Raw genomic sequence first — 16,546 nt, 5'->3', positions numbered from 1 at the left:
ATCCAAATAAAAATAGACACTAATAATTGTATTTGGGTCCAATACAAATGGAGAAAATATCTGGGTGCAATTGAAATGTAGAATAATAGGTTACATCTAATTTGTTGATTCAACTACATCAATAACTTTGGATTTCTTCAACTACAGAATATTTAGCAACAGGCAAATGATACCTAAGAAATATCTCAAGCCAAAATATATATATTTTTAAATTATGGCACAGATGGGACCCTGAATGGCTCAGTCAGTTAAATGTTTGCCTTCAACTCAGATCATGATCCTGGGGTACTGACTGAGCCCCACATCAGGATGCCCTGCTTAGCGATAAGCCTGTTTCTCCCTCTCACTCTTCGCCACTCTCCAGCTTGTGCTTTCTCACACTCAAATAAATAAATAAACAAATATATACACAGTGATTGTAAATGGTGCAAGATTCTGGGGTTAGAGTGCTTAATATCTGGATCCAAAATATACCATGTGATACTTAAGTTCTCAGTCTCCTCATTTGTAAAACGGAAATAACAATACTGACTTTACTGGGTTGTTGAAAGGCTTAAATAAGTAACAGTGCTTAAGACAAAATAAGCATATTCAACAGGTATTAACGGTCTATCTACATAGACATATAAATTATATCTCATATTTTATATATCACATACTAAAATCTTGTAATCTATTTTTAAAATTAGATAAACATATATTAAATAAAATTTCCCTATACTTAACTCCATACCCTACTCTACAATTTAAACTGTAGACATGGTTCTTCAGCGATGAGGGCATATATTAGTTTTTTAACCTCAAAGTCAAATCTTCATCTGTCTTACAACATATTTAACACATTAACAAAATGCTATTACTTTTATTACCTGTGTCTCTACACCCTGTTCCAGGAGGCGCTTAGCTTGATTTTCCACTTCAAGTCGAGCTCTTGCAATAAAAAGTAAATCATTTTCTATTACTTCTATTCCAGAAAGATCTATTCCTTGAGAAAGATAATCTATTAAAAAAAAAACACCAAAAAACACACACATTTAAGTATTTCACTATTGAATAAATATCAAGGCACTGAACTACCATATCTAATTCTTCAAAATACTTCCCTTTCCAAATTTTTATTTTAAAAAATATAGTTACCCAAACATTTTCTATTTAATAAATAACTTCACTCTGGAGCAAAACATTCTAAATAAGATAGAGTTGATAAAGCAGGAATAGAAATCATAATTATAGTAAATTCCCAGTAATGTCAACACATTACATAAATAGTAGTATCAAATTTATTTAAATATAATGAAATATCCTGATCTTGGAAACCTTAGAAATCTGTTGCAAGACAGTTTTAAGTTATTTTATAGTAACAAAATATCTGAAATAATCAGCATTTGAATAATTAATAAATCATGAAAATAATTTAGCATGCTAGAATTTATCATGCTGTCAGTTTATATGATTTTGCAGACCTAAGAGCAGCTTACATTAAAGGATTTTCATGATATCATTGAATAAAAAATTTATAAAGAGGAATCAACTACTTATAGAATTAACATTCTATTTATAAAAGTATACAGAGCAAGAATCATGAAAAGATCTCTACAGAGATGTTATCAATAATTGTGCATACTTAAAATTTGATAGTTTTTAAAAAATTTTTATGTTTTGACTTATTTTAGACATATCTAACGTAACTAAAATGCTAAAACTAAGGTCAAGATTTTAAGATTACGCAGCTTATTCACAGTTCTAAGACTCTGTTTTTTATTTTTAACAAGATAAATTATTTCTAAAAAATACTACTGTTTTATATAGAAGATTACTTTGTTGTCTATTACTCAACAGAATATCAAATCTGTTTTTCAGATTTTTATTCTTTTAATTGGAGCTGATTTTTTAAGTCTTCTTAAAATATATTTCAAGCACTTAAATCATCTTTTACTTAAGCAAAGTCACAGCATACTACCTACTGAATGCTAACGAACCACTTAGTTAACTATCCACTCTAATATCTACTGACAGAACACCATATATATAGTTAGTACTACACAAGATGACAAAAAGAAATCAAACAGAAGGGCAACTGAGCAGTGGTTATTGCTAATGGCACCTCAACCATAAGCATTTTTGTTAAATGTGCATATTTAAAGGGACTTTAGACTACCCCAGTGGAAAGTTTTGAAAAACCTCTAAATCAAACAACAACAACAACAATATCAAAACCCCCTCTAAATCATATGGGCTTAGGATTCTGCCTCCTAATTTACTCACGAAGTGATCACAGTCACAAGATATAGCCAGCCTCATTAAGCCTCAATTTTTTCACCTGTAAAATGCCAACAGCATATAAATCACGCCCTATATAACTCTTAAAACTATCATCAGAATCAAAATAAGTGAACAAATGCCAAAGTACTTTATATACCAATCCATTATGTAAATGTGGGGTGGATTATAATACACAAAAAAGTTTTTAATCTTATTTTTAATTTTAAATTTTATTTTTCAGAGAATTTTTTGGGAAAACTATATTTGACTCCAGTCATGGTAATGATCAATGAGGAAATGCTATGTTTACCCTAAAATACTTACTAGACAATATAGAATCAAACTACAGGCATGCACACAATAGAAAATAAGTATTTTCTTTTCCAGCCAGTTATCAATGTGTTTCTTTTTTTCTGTAATCTGAAGAGGAAAAATACTACAAGTAAGAAAAAAAGAAGGGGGGGGGTGAGAGACACTATGAGTAAGAGATCTGTCTGGATTCTATTTCTTTCAAATATATTTCTGAATATAAGTCTTGCCACCTTTGGTACCAGTTACTTTATTTGAAAAACAAAGAGCTAGAGGATATAAACCCTAAGGTTCCTTCCATTTATACTTTTCCAGAGATAAACAAAGCCAAAAGTAGCTTTACTCTTATGAATGCTGATCTGTCGCTCTGGAGACAATTCAAATCATTCACTCAAACCTTTTATTGAGTATCAAATATTTATAAATCACAGACACCAAAGAAATGAACCAGACTTAATTTCTCACCCCAAGTAGCAAAATCTAAGAAAGAAAAACAAAGCACAAAGTTGCAATCTCTGAAAGATAAAGATAAAATGTATTATGCTAGGTGTCATGGGAACAAAAAGAAAGTAAATATTGTTTATGTTATCACAGTCTACCATCCAGTAGGGGTGAGAGGATAGTAAATGATTAATTCCAATACTTATTTAAGGTAAACAATGGTCCCCATCACATTATCTAACCTACTCCTTCTCCAACTGCCCCATTCTGTTCATCCACACGGTATAATCACTTAAAAAATACAAAGGAATACAAAGGATTCTATTGCCTGGGAGGGAGGAAGGCCCTATTATTTTCCTTACTGATTACTCCACAAACCAGCTTTTTAATAAAAGAGGTTCAGTACAGAAAGGGGTGAAAAACAACAGAAAAACAAAGTAGCAACACCCCACAAGCACCTAGCCAGGAGAGTGGAAGGATTACATGAAGTTGTCCGCTCTTGTTTAATTGTCCCATACAATGGCAATCAGTGTTTCAAGTCTTCGCAATCTGCTCTTTGTGAAACATATCTAGGGAATGGGGCCAAGGACAAGATGATGATGATGATTCCAATAACAATAAATATAATTTTGAACACGTAACATATAGAGGGCATTAAATCAGACACAAAATATCTTTTTATTATTTTATGTATGCTTCGATTATATGTAATATTTTAAACAGCCTTGCTAGAAATATTATTTAATTATTAAAAATTCAGTTGGCTAGTAGGCAGCAAAGAGAATTTAAATCCAGATCTGACTTCCATCTTTTCACTAGATCATCCCAGGCCAATCCCACAAATCTCTGAAAGAAGAAAACTTTATATTCAAAGGATAGATAGCATTCCTCCCATAGTACTCCAGTTTGCTCAGTGAAAGAATAAAAACGTAAAAATCTTATCAAAATTAACTGGAGAGAGCACCTGCGTGGCTCAGTGGGTTAAGCCTCTGCCTTCAGCTCAGGTAAATTTCAGGGTCCGGGGATTCAGCCCCTTATCAGGCTTTCTGCTCAGCAGGGAGACTGCTTCCCCCCCCTCCCCCCGCCTCTCTGCCTGCTGCTCTGCATACTGGTGATCTCTCTCTCTCTCTGTCAAATAGATTAAAAAAAAAAAATTAACTGGGGAATTAAATTAAAGCTGGAACAATGACAGAATTAAAAACTCATATTTTGATGTTCCATAAAAAGGAAAAATTTTGAAATACATAAAATGTCCTTAAATGCTAAATTTTGAAATATGCCAGCATTAGTCACACTTTAACAATTAAACTTTAATATATGTGGAGTACATAGCCAGAATTATCTTTCTGTCACTTATTACTAATACCTGTTGAATCCTTTCCCATACAAAAATATGTATGAAGAAACCAACAAGATCCTTTGGCTTTAACATATCACCTCCTGAGAAGCAAGAAAATGATGAGACTACTTTTCATGGGAAAGAAATGATATTGGTCATCTCTTTGTTTAATTAACCTGAGAAAAATTTAATCTAATATTAGAAGAAAAAGGAATTCAACCAAAACATCTAACACAGGTATCAAGAGGATGGATAACATAATCATAAGCATTTTTTTTTTGTCAAATATACACAAGTCTTTGAAATTTAAGGTACTAAAAAATAAATTCTGGTTTCCCCTATTACCACTGTCCTGGTCTAAAACACTAAAACTTCAGAATAAATTTCATATGCTTTGCACCCAGGCAGTCACTTGATCTCAGTGATTGGTTCTTGTATTATTTCCTGGGACTAACCCATTTCTTTTTATTTCCTTAGTCTTCAGACTAAACCAATATCTCAATATGACTTTTATTACTAAGATATATGCCTGTCATTTTAATAGACTCTCACGGTTCTAATCAGTACTACACCTGGCTAGCAGAATAAATGTTCTCATGGTTCTCTCCCACTCACGAATTCTATGGCTTCCTGTTCACTAACAATTTCTCTTTCTATTTTGCAACACAAATCCTCTTTATTGATTCCAAAATCCTCACTGCCTCTTCCGCTACCATCATCCTCCTTTGTCTAAAACAAACAAAAAGAAGGGTAATTATAGTTTGGTAAATGATTCAGTGCATTTATTTTTCATATGGTAGCACTAAATTATTGATTTGGAACAAAAGAGATGAGGGAAGGGTTCATGTGTAAAGTTGAGATGGTGCTTGAAGTCAAAAGAAATCAAAGAGGCTAACTCTTCATGCTTCATTATAGAAAGCCAAAGAAGTTAAAAACTAAAAAGTGGAAACACAGGTAGGTTAGTTAAATATGGGGGTAAATACCATGAGAATTAGCAAAAACGTTTTGAAATGACTGCCTCTGGGGAAAAGTAAAGGGTAAAGGCATTGTTATTATTTTTTTTTGAATTTTTTTTAATATAATTTTTTATTTTTTATAAACATGTATTTTTATCCCCAGTGGTACAGGTCTGTGAATCACCAGGTTTACACACTTCACAGCACTCACCAAAGCACATACATTGTTATTTTTTTTTTTTTTTTTTTTTTAAAGATTTTATTTATTAATTTGACAGAGAGAAATCACAAGTAGACGGAGAGGCAGGCAGAGAGAGAGAGAGAGAGGGAAGCAGGCTCTCCGCTGAGCAGAGAGCCCGATGCGGGACTCGATCCCAGGACTCTGAGATCATGACCTGAGCCGAAGGCAGCGGCTTAACCCACTGAGCCACCCAGGTGCCCCACATTGTTATTTTTTAAATAATAAATCTTATAGAACTATTTGAGTATGCTATGCATATGTAATCTTCTTAACAAATAAAACTAAAGAGTAAATTAGAAATATAGAAAAATAATTTGAAAAATTAAAATAAGGTGGCTAGCTTAAGAGAATAACAGAATTCTCATCTTCTAAATCAATGATTCTGCTTATGGGAATAGGTAATCCTTAAAAAGAAGAAAAAGTGAAGTATTTTGGGTAGGAAGATATTAATCACCATGTTAACTGTAATAAATACATACATACATATGTATATCTGCATGTTGATGTATACATGTGCATATAAAGAGAAACACTGTAAATGACTAAAAACCACTTTGAAAATCAATTTGGGATAATCTAATACGATTTCATATGAATTTCTCTATGACCAAAATATACCATTCCAAGGCACATACCCAGAGAAGTTCATATATATGTATATTGGAAGACATGTACAATGGTCATAACAGCATTGTTAAAAACAAAACAAAGCAAACAATTGAAATGACCACCAACTGGAAAAGAGATAAATGTAACATTCATTCAAAATACGAATTTAGAGGAGTAAAAATAAACAATGATAGATATACACATTAATACCAACATCGATAGTATTAAGAAGAACAAAGTTTTAGAAGAATACACACAGCAGGAAGTGATTTATATTAAGACATGCAAAATTAAGCAATATATTATTTAGGGACACATACAAACATTAACAATAATAAGAAAAGTTAGTAGAGACAGGTTGTACAAAAGGCTTATAGTATTCTAATAAATTTTTTTAAGATTTTACTTATTTATTTGACAGACAGAGAGGGAACACAAGCAGGGGGAGTGGGCAAGGGAGAAGCAGGCTCCCCGCCAAGAAGAGAGCCCAATGCAAGGCTCGATCCTAGGACCCTGAGACCTGGGCTGAAGGCAGAGGCTCAACCCACTGAGCCACCTAGGCGCCACTATAGTATTCTATTCTTATTTTTATTTTTTTTTTAATTTTTTATTTTTGATAAACATATATTTTTATCCCCAGGGGTACAGGTCTGTGAATCACCAGGTTTACACACTTCACAGCACTCACCAAATCACATACCCTCCCCAATGTCCATAATCCCACCCCCTTCTCCCAAACCATAACCAGTAAGGAGATTGAAACAGTCATTAAAAATCTCCAAACAAACAAAAGCCCAGGGCCAGATGGCTTCCCGGGGGAATTCTACCAAACATTTAAAGAAGAACTAATTCCTATTCTCCTGAAACTGTTCCAAAAAATAGAAATGGAAGGAAAACTTCCAAACTCATTTTATGAGGCCAGCATCACCTTGATCCCAAAACCAGACAAGGATCCCACCAAAAAAGAGAGCTATAGACCGATATCCTTGATGAACACAGATGCGAAAATACTCAACAAAATACTAGCCAATAGGATTCAACAGTACATTAAAAGGATTATTCACCACGACCAAGTGGGATTTATTCCAGGGCTGCAAGGTTGGTTCAACATCCGCAAATCAGTCAATGTGATACAACACATCAATAAAAGAAAGAACAAGAACCATATGATACTCTCAATAGATGCTGAAAAAGCATTTGACAAAGTACAACATCCCTTCCTGATCAAAACTCTTCAAAGTGTAGGGATAGAGGGCACATACCTCAATATCATCAAAGCCATCTATGAAAAACCCACCGCAAATATCATTCTCAATGGAGAAAAACTGAAAGCTTTTCCGCTAAGGTCAGGAACACGGCAGGGATGTCCATTATCACCACTGCTATTCAACATCGTACTAGAGGTCCTAGCCTCAGCAATCAGACAACAAAAGGAAATTAAAGGCATCCAAATCGGCAAAGAAGAAGTCAAATTATCACTCTTCGCAGATGATATGATACTATATGTGGAAAACCCAAAAGACTCCACTCCAAAACTGCTAGAACTTATACAGGAATTCAGTAAAGTGTCAGGATATAAAATCAATGCACAGAAATCAGTTGCATTTCTCTACACCAACAGCAAGACAGAAGAAAGAGATATTAAGGAGTCAATCCCATTTACAATTGCATCCAAAACCATAAGATACCTAGGAATAAAACTAACCAAAGTTAGTATTCTATTCTTAAAGTTGGTGGGTAGTATTTGTAGCTTACACATGCTAAAAATGTGGTTTCGTATTTTTATATTTTTCCATTAAATACTAAGTAAGTGTGAACCACTGGTACAGATTATAGCATTACAAATGAGGACATTACAACAGTTATAACTGTACTTTGTATACTCAAAAGACTAAACATGTTAGTAAAGACATGGATAAAGTAATACACAAACTGAACTTCTAGAGATATAAAGGACGAAGTCTGGATGGGATTAATAGAGGATGAGGCCCTGCAGGAAAAACAAAAGATACTGTCCATGAAAAATTTAATGCTAGAATTATTAATTGATAACTGGATAAAGTTTTGTCTTTTCCTTTTAAAAATAAGCTCATTAAGAAATTTTTAGAAATTGGAAAAACATTTCAGGGTGCCTGGGTGGCTCAGTCGGTTAAGCGTCCTGACTCTTGACTTCAGTTTAGGTCATGATCTCAGGGTCCAGGAGATTGAGCCCCACTTGGCTCAGCAGAAGGGTCTGCTTAAGATTCTCTCCCCGTGGGGCGCCTGGGTGGCTCAGTGGGTTGAGCCTCTGCCTTTGGCTCAGGTCATGATCCCAGGGTCCTGGGATTGAGCCCTGCATGGGGCTCTCCACTCAGCGGGGAGCCTGCTTCCCCCCTCTCTCTCTGCCTACCTCTGCCTACTTGTGGTCTCTCTCTCTGTCAAATAAATAAATAAAATCTTAAAAAAAAAAAAAAAAAAAGATTCTCTCCCCTTACTATGCTTAGGGAAATAAGTCAATCGGAGAAAGACAACTATCATATGATCTCCCTGATATGAGGAAGTGGAGATGCAATGTGAGGGGACTGGGGGTAGGAAAAGAATAAATCAAACAAGATGAGATCGGGAGGGAGACAAACCATAAAAGACTCTTAATCTCACAAAACAAACTGAGGGTTGCTGGGAGGAGGGGGATCAGGAAGGGGTGGTGGGGTTATGGACACTGGGGAGGGTATGTGCTATGGTGAATGTTGTGAAGCATGTAAACCTGGCGATTCACAGACCTGTACCCCTGGGGCTAATAATACATGTTTATTAAAAAATTTAAAAATTAAAAAAAAAAGATTCTCTCCCTTTCCCTCAACTCCTCCCCCACCCCAGCTCTCACATTCTCCTCCCAAAAAAAGGAAAGAAAGGGGGAAAGAGAAAGAAAGAGGAAAAACATTTCAAAAGGGAGTAATTATATAACCTCACAACTCTGAGGCCACAAAAGCCAAGTGGATCATTGGAATATACATGATTATGTCTGAGAAATTTACAAATCTTCAAATTCTCCAGAAGCACCAAAATAGACTATATCCTCCCCCTGGATGTTTATCTGAGATAGAGCAGAAAAAGCAAAAGCTGACATACAGGAACTGGGCAGCTGGCTATAGTCACTTACCAATGAAAGTGACTCCCTCCTACACACCAACTTTGCAAAGAGCACAATTCAGATATGTGCCTCTGAGAAATTTAAGCAACCTTCAGATGTTCCTAAAATACTTAAAATCTTGGTTGTGCTTAAAAGTGAAAATAAAGGTCTACTCTACTCCTTTAAAATCTTATCCTCCTTTTTAATCTACTCATGAGTTCTTTTGTTCCTGTTTTTATTTGTAATTACACTTGTTTAGAATGTCCAACTTAGTGTTTTAGCATTCACCCATCCTATTATAGTGCTTATAAATACCGATTTTTGATAGCTTCCCAGTATTTCACCAAATAAATGAACCAAAAATTATTTAATCATTTACCTAAGATGGAATAATTATTTATCATAAATAACTATTTTATCTTTACATATAAAAATGTTAAATATCTAGAATTATCCTCTTGGGAAATAATCAAAGACAGAATTACTGAGTCGAAGTATTGCCTTTAAGTTTACGTTAAATAATTTTTTTTTTTTTACTATCTGTATTTACTTTGAAAATCTCTAAATAATTTTACTCCTTTATTTTCTTATATTGCTTTGTATTAATTATATATTAATATTCACTGTTTACCCATCATGTTTGCTACAAATATTTTCCCAGTTTGTTAATTATTTAATTTTTAGTTATTTAGAATATTACTTGAGGCCATTTTCAAAATATAATCATACAATTATATTTTCTAAAAAGCTCCACCTTTATTACTTCTACACTGCCCTGATTATAGACTTTAGACTAAAGCCCACCTTTTACAAAAGCAAGGCAGTGATATATAAAGGATTATCTGGCAAACTGGTGAATAATAATCTGAAAAGGAAAACTGTCATTTTAAAATCAATTCTACAAAAATTTTATCTTTAAATCAAGGTAAGTTGTATTTTAAGATCAGAGCCTATCACAATGACACATTTTAATTCACTGTGGAATATCAATCTTCCTTGCTACCATATTTTATGTTATATAAAGAATACCATTACCAGAGAATACTAAGCTAAATAATAAATTTAAATTAAAACCAGGAATGTAATAACCATAAAACACCACCAAACAACATGGATTATGCAGGGTTATAGTACTGATAGAATTAATTTAACCAATCAACAATGAGATCTGCGCCTCCGCTTACTGAAGTTACTCAAACCAATAATGATAATAATAATAATAATAATGATACTACAACAGAATCATTATTTGCTATTTGTAAGAAATCTAAGGTAATCTGGTATAGTTCTGAAACCTCTTTTAAAGACACACACACAGTGTCTCATATCCCTCCCCCTCCCCCTTTGTTTGGTTGGTTTTTTGTTTTGTTTTTTCTAAGTATGCTCTATGTTGAACATGGGGCTTGACCTCATAACCCAGGGATCAGGAGTCCCATGCTCTTGAGACTCAGTCACACATGTGCCCCTCTAGTCACTTAAAAAATTTTTCTTTTCACTAAAGAAACAATAGAAAATACATAAATTTGGGGTAGCTGGGTGGCTGTTAGTTGGGCATCCAACTCTTGGTTTTGGCTCAGGTCATGATCTCAGGGTCCTGGGATCCAGCCCAGTCTCCATCTAACTCGGCCCCTTCTCCTTCTCACATATATGCAAATAAATAACTCTTTAAAAAAAAAAAAAAGGAGAGAGCACAAAGTTAGAAATTTTAAGTCAAAAATACCAACAAAGAAATCTACACACCAATTTTGATTTTCATTTCCTCACTCTACATGTAAAAACTATTTTATTTTTCTAGTTGATATATGTTAATCATATTTAAATAGATATCCTGAACCTAATGACCAAAAAACACCTTTAGGAAAAATACTTTTTAAAATCATTTTTATTAACATGTAATGTATTATTTGCCCCAGGTCTATGAATCATCAGGCTTATACATTTCACAGCACTCACCACAACACATATGCTCCCCAATGTCTATAACCCAACCACCCTCTCCCTATCCCCCACCCACCAGCAACCCTCAGTTTGTTTTGTGAGATTAAGAGTCTCTTATGGTTTGTCTCCCTCCCGGTCCCATCTTGTTTCATTTTTTCCTTCCCTACCCGCCACAAGCCCTGCCCTCGCCTCTCAGCCTCTCAAATTCCACATATCAGAGAGATCATATGAAATTGTCTTTCTCTGACTGACTTATTTCGCTCAGCATAATACCCTCTAGTTCTATCCACATTGTTGTAAATGGCAAGAGTTCATTTCTTTCGATGGCTGCATAGTATTCCACTGCAGGAAAAAAACATTTTAAAGAAAAATGTTTATGTACAATTGCAGTGTAATTTCAATCATGTATAACATAAACAAAAACATAATGAAATTATAAAGCAAAATTATAAAAAAGTAATATGTATTTGTATGAAAGTAGAAATGGTGACACAGAAAACAGAGAACAAAATAACATAGGTTTAAAAGGTCTAAGAGGGGTGCCTAGGTGGCTCAGTTGGTTAATAAGCCTTTGACTCTCTTTTTTTGGCTCAGATCAGAATTCCAGGGTCGTGAGATAGAGCCCCATGTTGGGCTCTATGCTGAGTATGGAGCATGCTTTCTGATTCTTTCTCTCCCTCTGTCCCTCCCTACCCCCACCTACCCCTCATGCTCATGCTCTCTTTCTTAAAAAAAAAAAAAAATCATTAAATAAATAAAATGTAAAAGATTTTAGTGTATGGCAACCAAAACATAACAAAAAAGTAATAAAATCTTCTCACAATATTATAAACCCATCATAGAAAGAAATAAAAAATATATAATACTTCTAAGTATGGGGGAAAATAGCCAAATGAATCACAAGAGAAATTTCACAAAAATTAATATATACAATTTTTAATTTTTCTAATGAAAAAATAATAATAAAATAAAAAAAGAATGGGAAAATTTTGAAATCAAACATATAAGTTACCATTAAAAACATATATAGTTCTCAATTGGCAAATAATCAAAGGATATTAAAAAACAAGTTTATATAAGAATAGGTTAATAATTAAGTTAATGTTTGAAAATCTATTAAAACTTTATGATTTAAATTTATTTTTATGAAAAATGAAGTAGTACATGATCACTGGAATACTTATAAAATCAATACAAATCTTTTACTTAAAGTCAATTCTACTCATTTTAGAGAAAACAGGTATATCTTTTCAAAGGCAGTGTATGATATGAAAGAATCAAGTAGGAATGAAAATACCTGAACTTTATTTTACTCAAATCTACAACCTGAGAAAAATTTCTTAAACTTTCTGAGATTACTAAAAATGAAAAATCCTGTTACAAATCTCACAGACTTGTATGGATCAAATGAGATAATATGAATGAAGAAGGTTTTGAAAAATATCAAGAACTACATGTAACTAAGTTACTATTTTTATAAACAGGGTGTTAGTTGCTCCCTTTTTTCTTCCATGGAGAAAGTGTGAAGGGCGCTAAATACCAGATACTCTTAAAGAGTTCAATATTACAAAAAGACAATAATAATAAGAGTAAAATCTGTACTTTTCTAACCAAGCCTTAATTGATCTTACTGCTTATACTATGCCAGAATAACTTCAGGCTTAAGTAAATTCTTGGTTGAATCCTCATATTTCAAGTCCAAAGCAGTTCTCAGGGTATGTTGATCTCTCTTGTTCCTCAAAGCTTCATGAAAATTTAGCATCAAAAGCTTTACTTTTTTTTTCCTGACTCTAATTGCAAGATGGGGAAAAAAAACTTACTATTAGAAAAAAGATATTTTTTCTTTCTTAAATCTTACTCTCTTTTCAGCTAGCACAAAAAATTGTCCAGGGCCAAAAAAGATAGTGTATTTTCTATCTTTCCTCTGGGCACAGTTTCCACACACACCCCACCACCAACTTTCTAAAACATGGATTTATACAAACTTCCTTTGTTGACCTCCAGGAAGATATGTCAGTGCCTACCTTCCACTCAGTACCTGAGCAGAAGTGTCAATATCTCTCCCTCAAAAAGAGGAGAAGCACTAGATAAAATCAGCAAGGATATTAAAAAAATGACCACCACCAAAAACCAAAAGTATCTAATTGATATCTACAGAGCACTCTGCCCAACAAAAACAGAATACATATTCTATTCAACTACACGTAGAACATTAACCAAAACAGGGCATGTTCTGGATCGTAACACAAACATTTTAAGTTGAAAATTACTGATACCAGACAAAATATGTTCTTTGATCATAATGATATCAAAGAACAATAGAAAAATAACTAAATTTTCCAAACATTTGGAAATTAACACATTTCTAAAGGTTTTTCTTTTTAAGTAATCTCCATACCCAACATGGGGCTCAAACTGACAACCTTGAGATCAAGAGTCTGCATGCTCTACCTGTAAGGACCTATTTAGCCAGAGCACTTCCATCCAGTTAAACCATAACCTTGTTGTTTAACCCTTAAACTGTCCCTGCTCCCCTTCCCCAGGGGACTTACTTAAGAACAAGTTCCAGAAATCAGTCCCAGGTAACAAAGCCCAAATACAAGGGTGGGTCAGGCCAGGTGGAGACATCCAATTAGTGGGGGGTTGCATTCTGTCTCCCTTGTTACCAAGGAATATGGGCCCCACCTTTGGGAGCCTTTTGGGTGCCAATTCTGACCAAGGTGATAGGCTAGTTCAAATATCTACTAGGGTAAATTGTAATTCAATTGGTCACTTATGTGTGACCTAGCATGATTGTGCAGCTTTCTCTGTTGGCCATCTCATTGGCCATTTCATTGGCCATCTCTGCGTGGCCAGGCCCAACCACATGGCCTTTGCCCTTAAAAGCTAGTCTGTGAAGCAGAGAGAAGTCACCCTCTCTTGTAAGAGGCGCAGCCCCGAACGTTCAGTTTGATTCTCCATGCTTGGCGCAAAATAAAGCTTTGCTTGACCTTCGCTTTGTATCAGTCTTGCTTCTTTAATCACGGACCCATTATTGGGGAACCTTTCACTACCAACTGAGCCAGCCAGGCGCCCCCCAAAAAATACATTTCTAAATGATCAATATCTCAAAAAAGATCTCAGAGAAAATCTTCTCAAAAGATACTAAACTGAATGAGAATGAAAATACAACAATAAAATCTTTGGAATTCAACTAAGACAGCAGTTAGAGGGAATTATATAACACTAAATGTGTGGATTTTTTTAAATGTGTAATTAGAAAAAAAAGAAAGATCTCAAATCAATAATGGTGCAGCCATAAGAAACTAGAAAAAAAGGAAAATAAACAAAAAACAAGGAGACTGGAATAAATAAGAGGAAATCATTGAAATTGAAAACAAAACAAAACAAAACAGAAAATCAATCAAACCAAAAGTTAACTCTTTGGAAGCCACCAAAACAAACAAACAAACAAACAAAAACCCCAAAAAACCAAAAAAACAAAGCCCTAGTGAGACCGACAAAGAAGAAAGCAGAACAAATTACCAAAAACCAGAATGAAAAAGAAGATCCTACCCACTACAGACTTCACAGCATTCAAAGAACAGTGGAATACTATGAATAGCTCTACAACTTAGATGAAACTATCAGAACTCATATAAGCTGATCTGAATAGATCTCTATTTAAAAAACTGAATCTGTAGATCACAACATTCTAAATTAGAAATCTATAAACCAGGTGAAGCAAATATGATTACTCTGATACAAAAGCCAAAGACATTTTTAAAATAATAATAAAACTAGAACAATCTACATCAAAAGCATAGATGCAAAAATCTTCAACAAAATATTAGCAAACAGTCTAGGAATACATAAAAGAAATAATAATCAAGAGAAGTTTCTTAGAATACAAGGAAAGAAACGTTGATAATCTAAAGATGTTTACTACAAAATAACACAGAGATTATATAATAAGCCAACAAATGAGATAAAATGTCTCATAAAAAATACTCCAAAAGAAAGCAGAAAAAAAGTGAGGCAATGAACAGATGATACATAAACAAAAATGAGAGAAAACAGATGATACAAAACAGAAAACAATTAGCAAGATGGTAGCATTAAACCCAATCATACCAATAATGAAATGAAATCTAAACCGCATAAACATTCCAATTATAATGCAGAGATTATAAAACGGCATTCAAGAAAAAGGAGCAAACTATACACAGCCTACAAAAAGCCCACTGAAAACATTAAGACACAAATAAATTCAAAGTAAAATGACAGAAAAAAACACAATACTAATACTGATCAAAACACCCACATTGATTATGTTAGTATTTTTAAAAGTAGATTTCAAAGTAAAGAATAGTAAGAAGGAGATGTCATTTCATGATAATAAAAAGGTCAAATCATCAAAATCATCATATTCCAAACATTTATGCATGTAATAGAAGATTCAAAATACACAGTGAAGAAAATGACAGAATTGCAAGGAGAAATGATCAAACTGGAAAATACAGTGAAAGATTAAAACTTCTCCTTTAAGAACCGACAGAACAAGAAAACAGATAAATCCAAGCACTGAAAGACCTAAACAAGACTATCAACCAAGTTGACCCAATTGATATTTATAGAACATTCCACATGATATCAGAAGGCACATTCTTTTCAAGTGTAAAAGGATTATTTACCAAATAAGACAACATTCTGGGTCTAAATCAAGTTTCAATAAATTTAAAAGGACTCAGTTCACACAACATATGTCTTTTGAACAGAATGGGTTAGAAGTCAACAACATAAAGATCCCTAGAAAATTCTAAATATTCAAAACAAAATATCTTCTTTAAAAAATTCTAAATATTCAAAACCAAGTAAAGTCTGTTAAAAAAAAATCCCTATCATGAAAGAGGAAATTAAAAAAAAAAACACATTTACACTAAATAAAAATGAAAACACCAACATAAAGTTTCTAGGATACAGCCACAGCAATACTTAAATGAAAATTTAAAGCACTGAAGACCAATATAAGAAAAAAGTTTTCAAATAAACTCCATTTCCACCTTAAAAAACAAAACAAAACAAAAAACTGAAAAAAAAAAAACTCAAAACAGAATAAATGAAATAATGAAGAATAAAGTAGAAATCTAAAACTACAGAGAGTATCAAGGAAACCAAAAGCAGATTCTTTTAGAGGATAAGTAAGACTTAAACTGAGTGAGAAAAAAAGAACAGAACACACATATTACCAATATCAGGTCTGAGAGAGATGACATCACTAAAGAAACTAAAGATTACAAAAGGAATCTGATGAATGACTTTACACCAAAACAATAGAGACAACTCTCAAATACTCATGCTGT

At 33.5% G+C, this 16,546-nt stretch overlaps 1 protein-coding gene across 2 annotated transcripts in view; it reads right to left on the bottom strand.

Annotated features, from left to right (window-relative positions):
• COG5 (component of oligomeric golgi complex 5) overlaps window positions 1-16,546 on the bottom strand; it is a 295,721-nt gene that overhangs the window by 163,875 nt on the left and 115,300 nt on the right. For both annotated transcript variants that reach the window (XM_045089660.1, XM_004739536.3), the window contains exon 7: window positions 870-1,000. In XM_045089660.1, the coding sequence (XP_044945595.1) occupies window positions 870-1,000 (131 nt within the window). The remainder of the gene's footprint in view (window positions 1-869; window positions 1,001-16,546) is intronic.

This window comes from Mustela putorius, unplaced genomic scaffold (assembly GCF_011764305.1).
Source record: "Mustela putorius furo isolate JIRA1106 unplaced genomic scaffold, ASM1176430v1.1 tig00003845_pilon_pilon_pilon, whole genome shotgun sequence".
NCBI lineage: Eukaryota > Metazoa > Chordata > Mammalia > Carnivora > Mustelidae > Mustela > Mustela putorius.
Note: the sequence above shows the minus strand (reverse complement) of the source record. Positions and strands in the feature narration are given on the sequence as shown.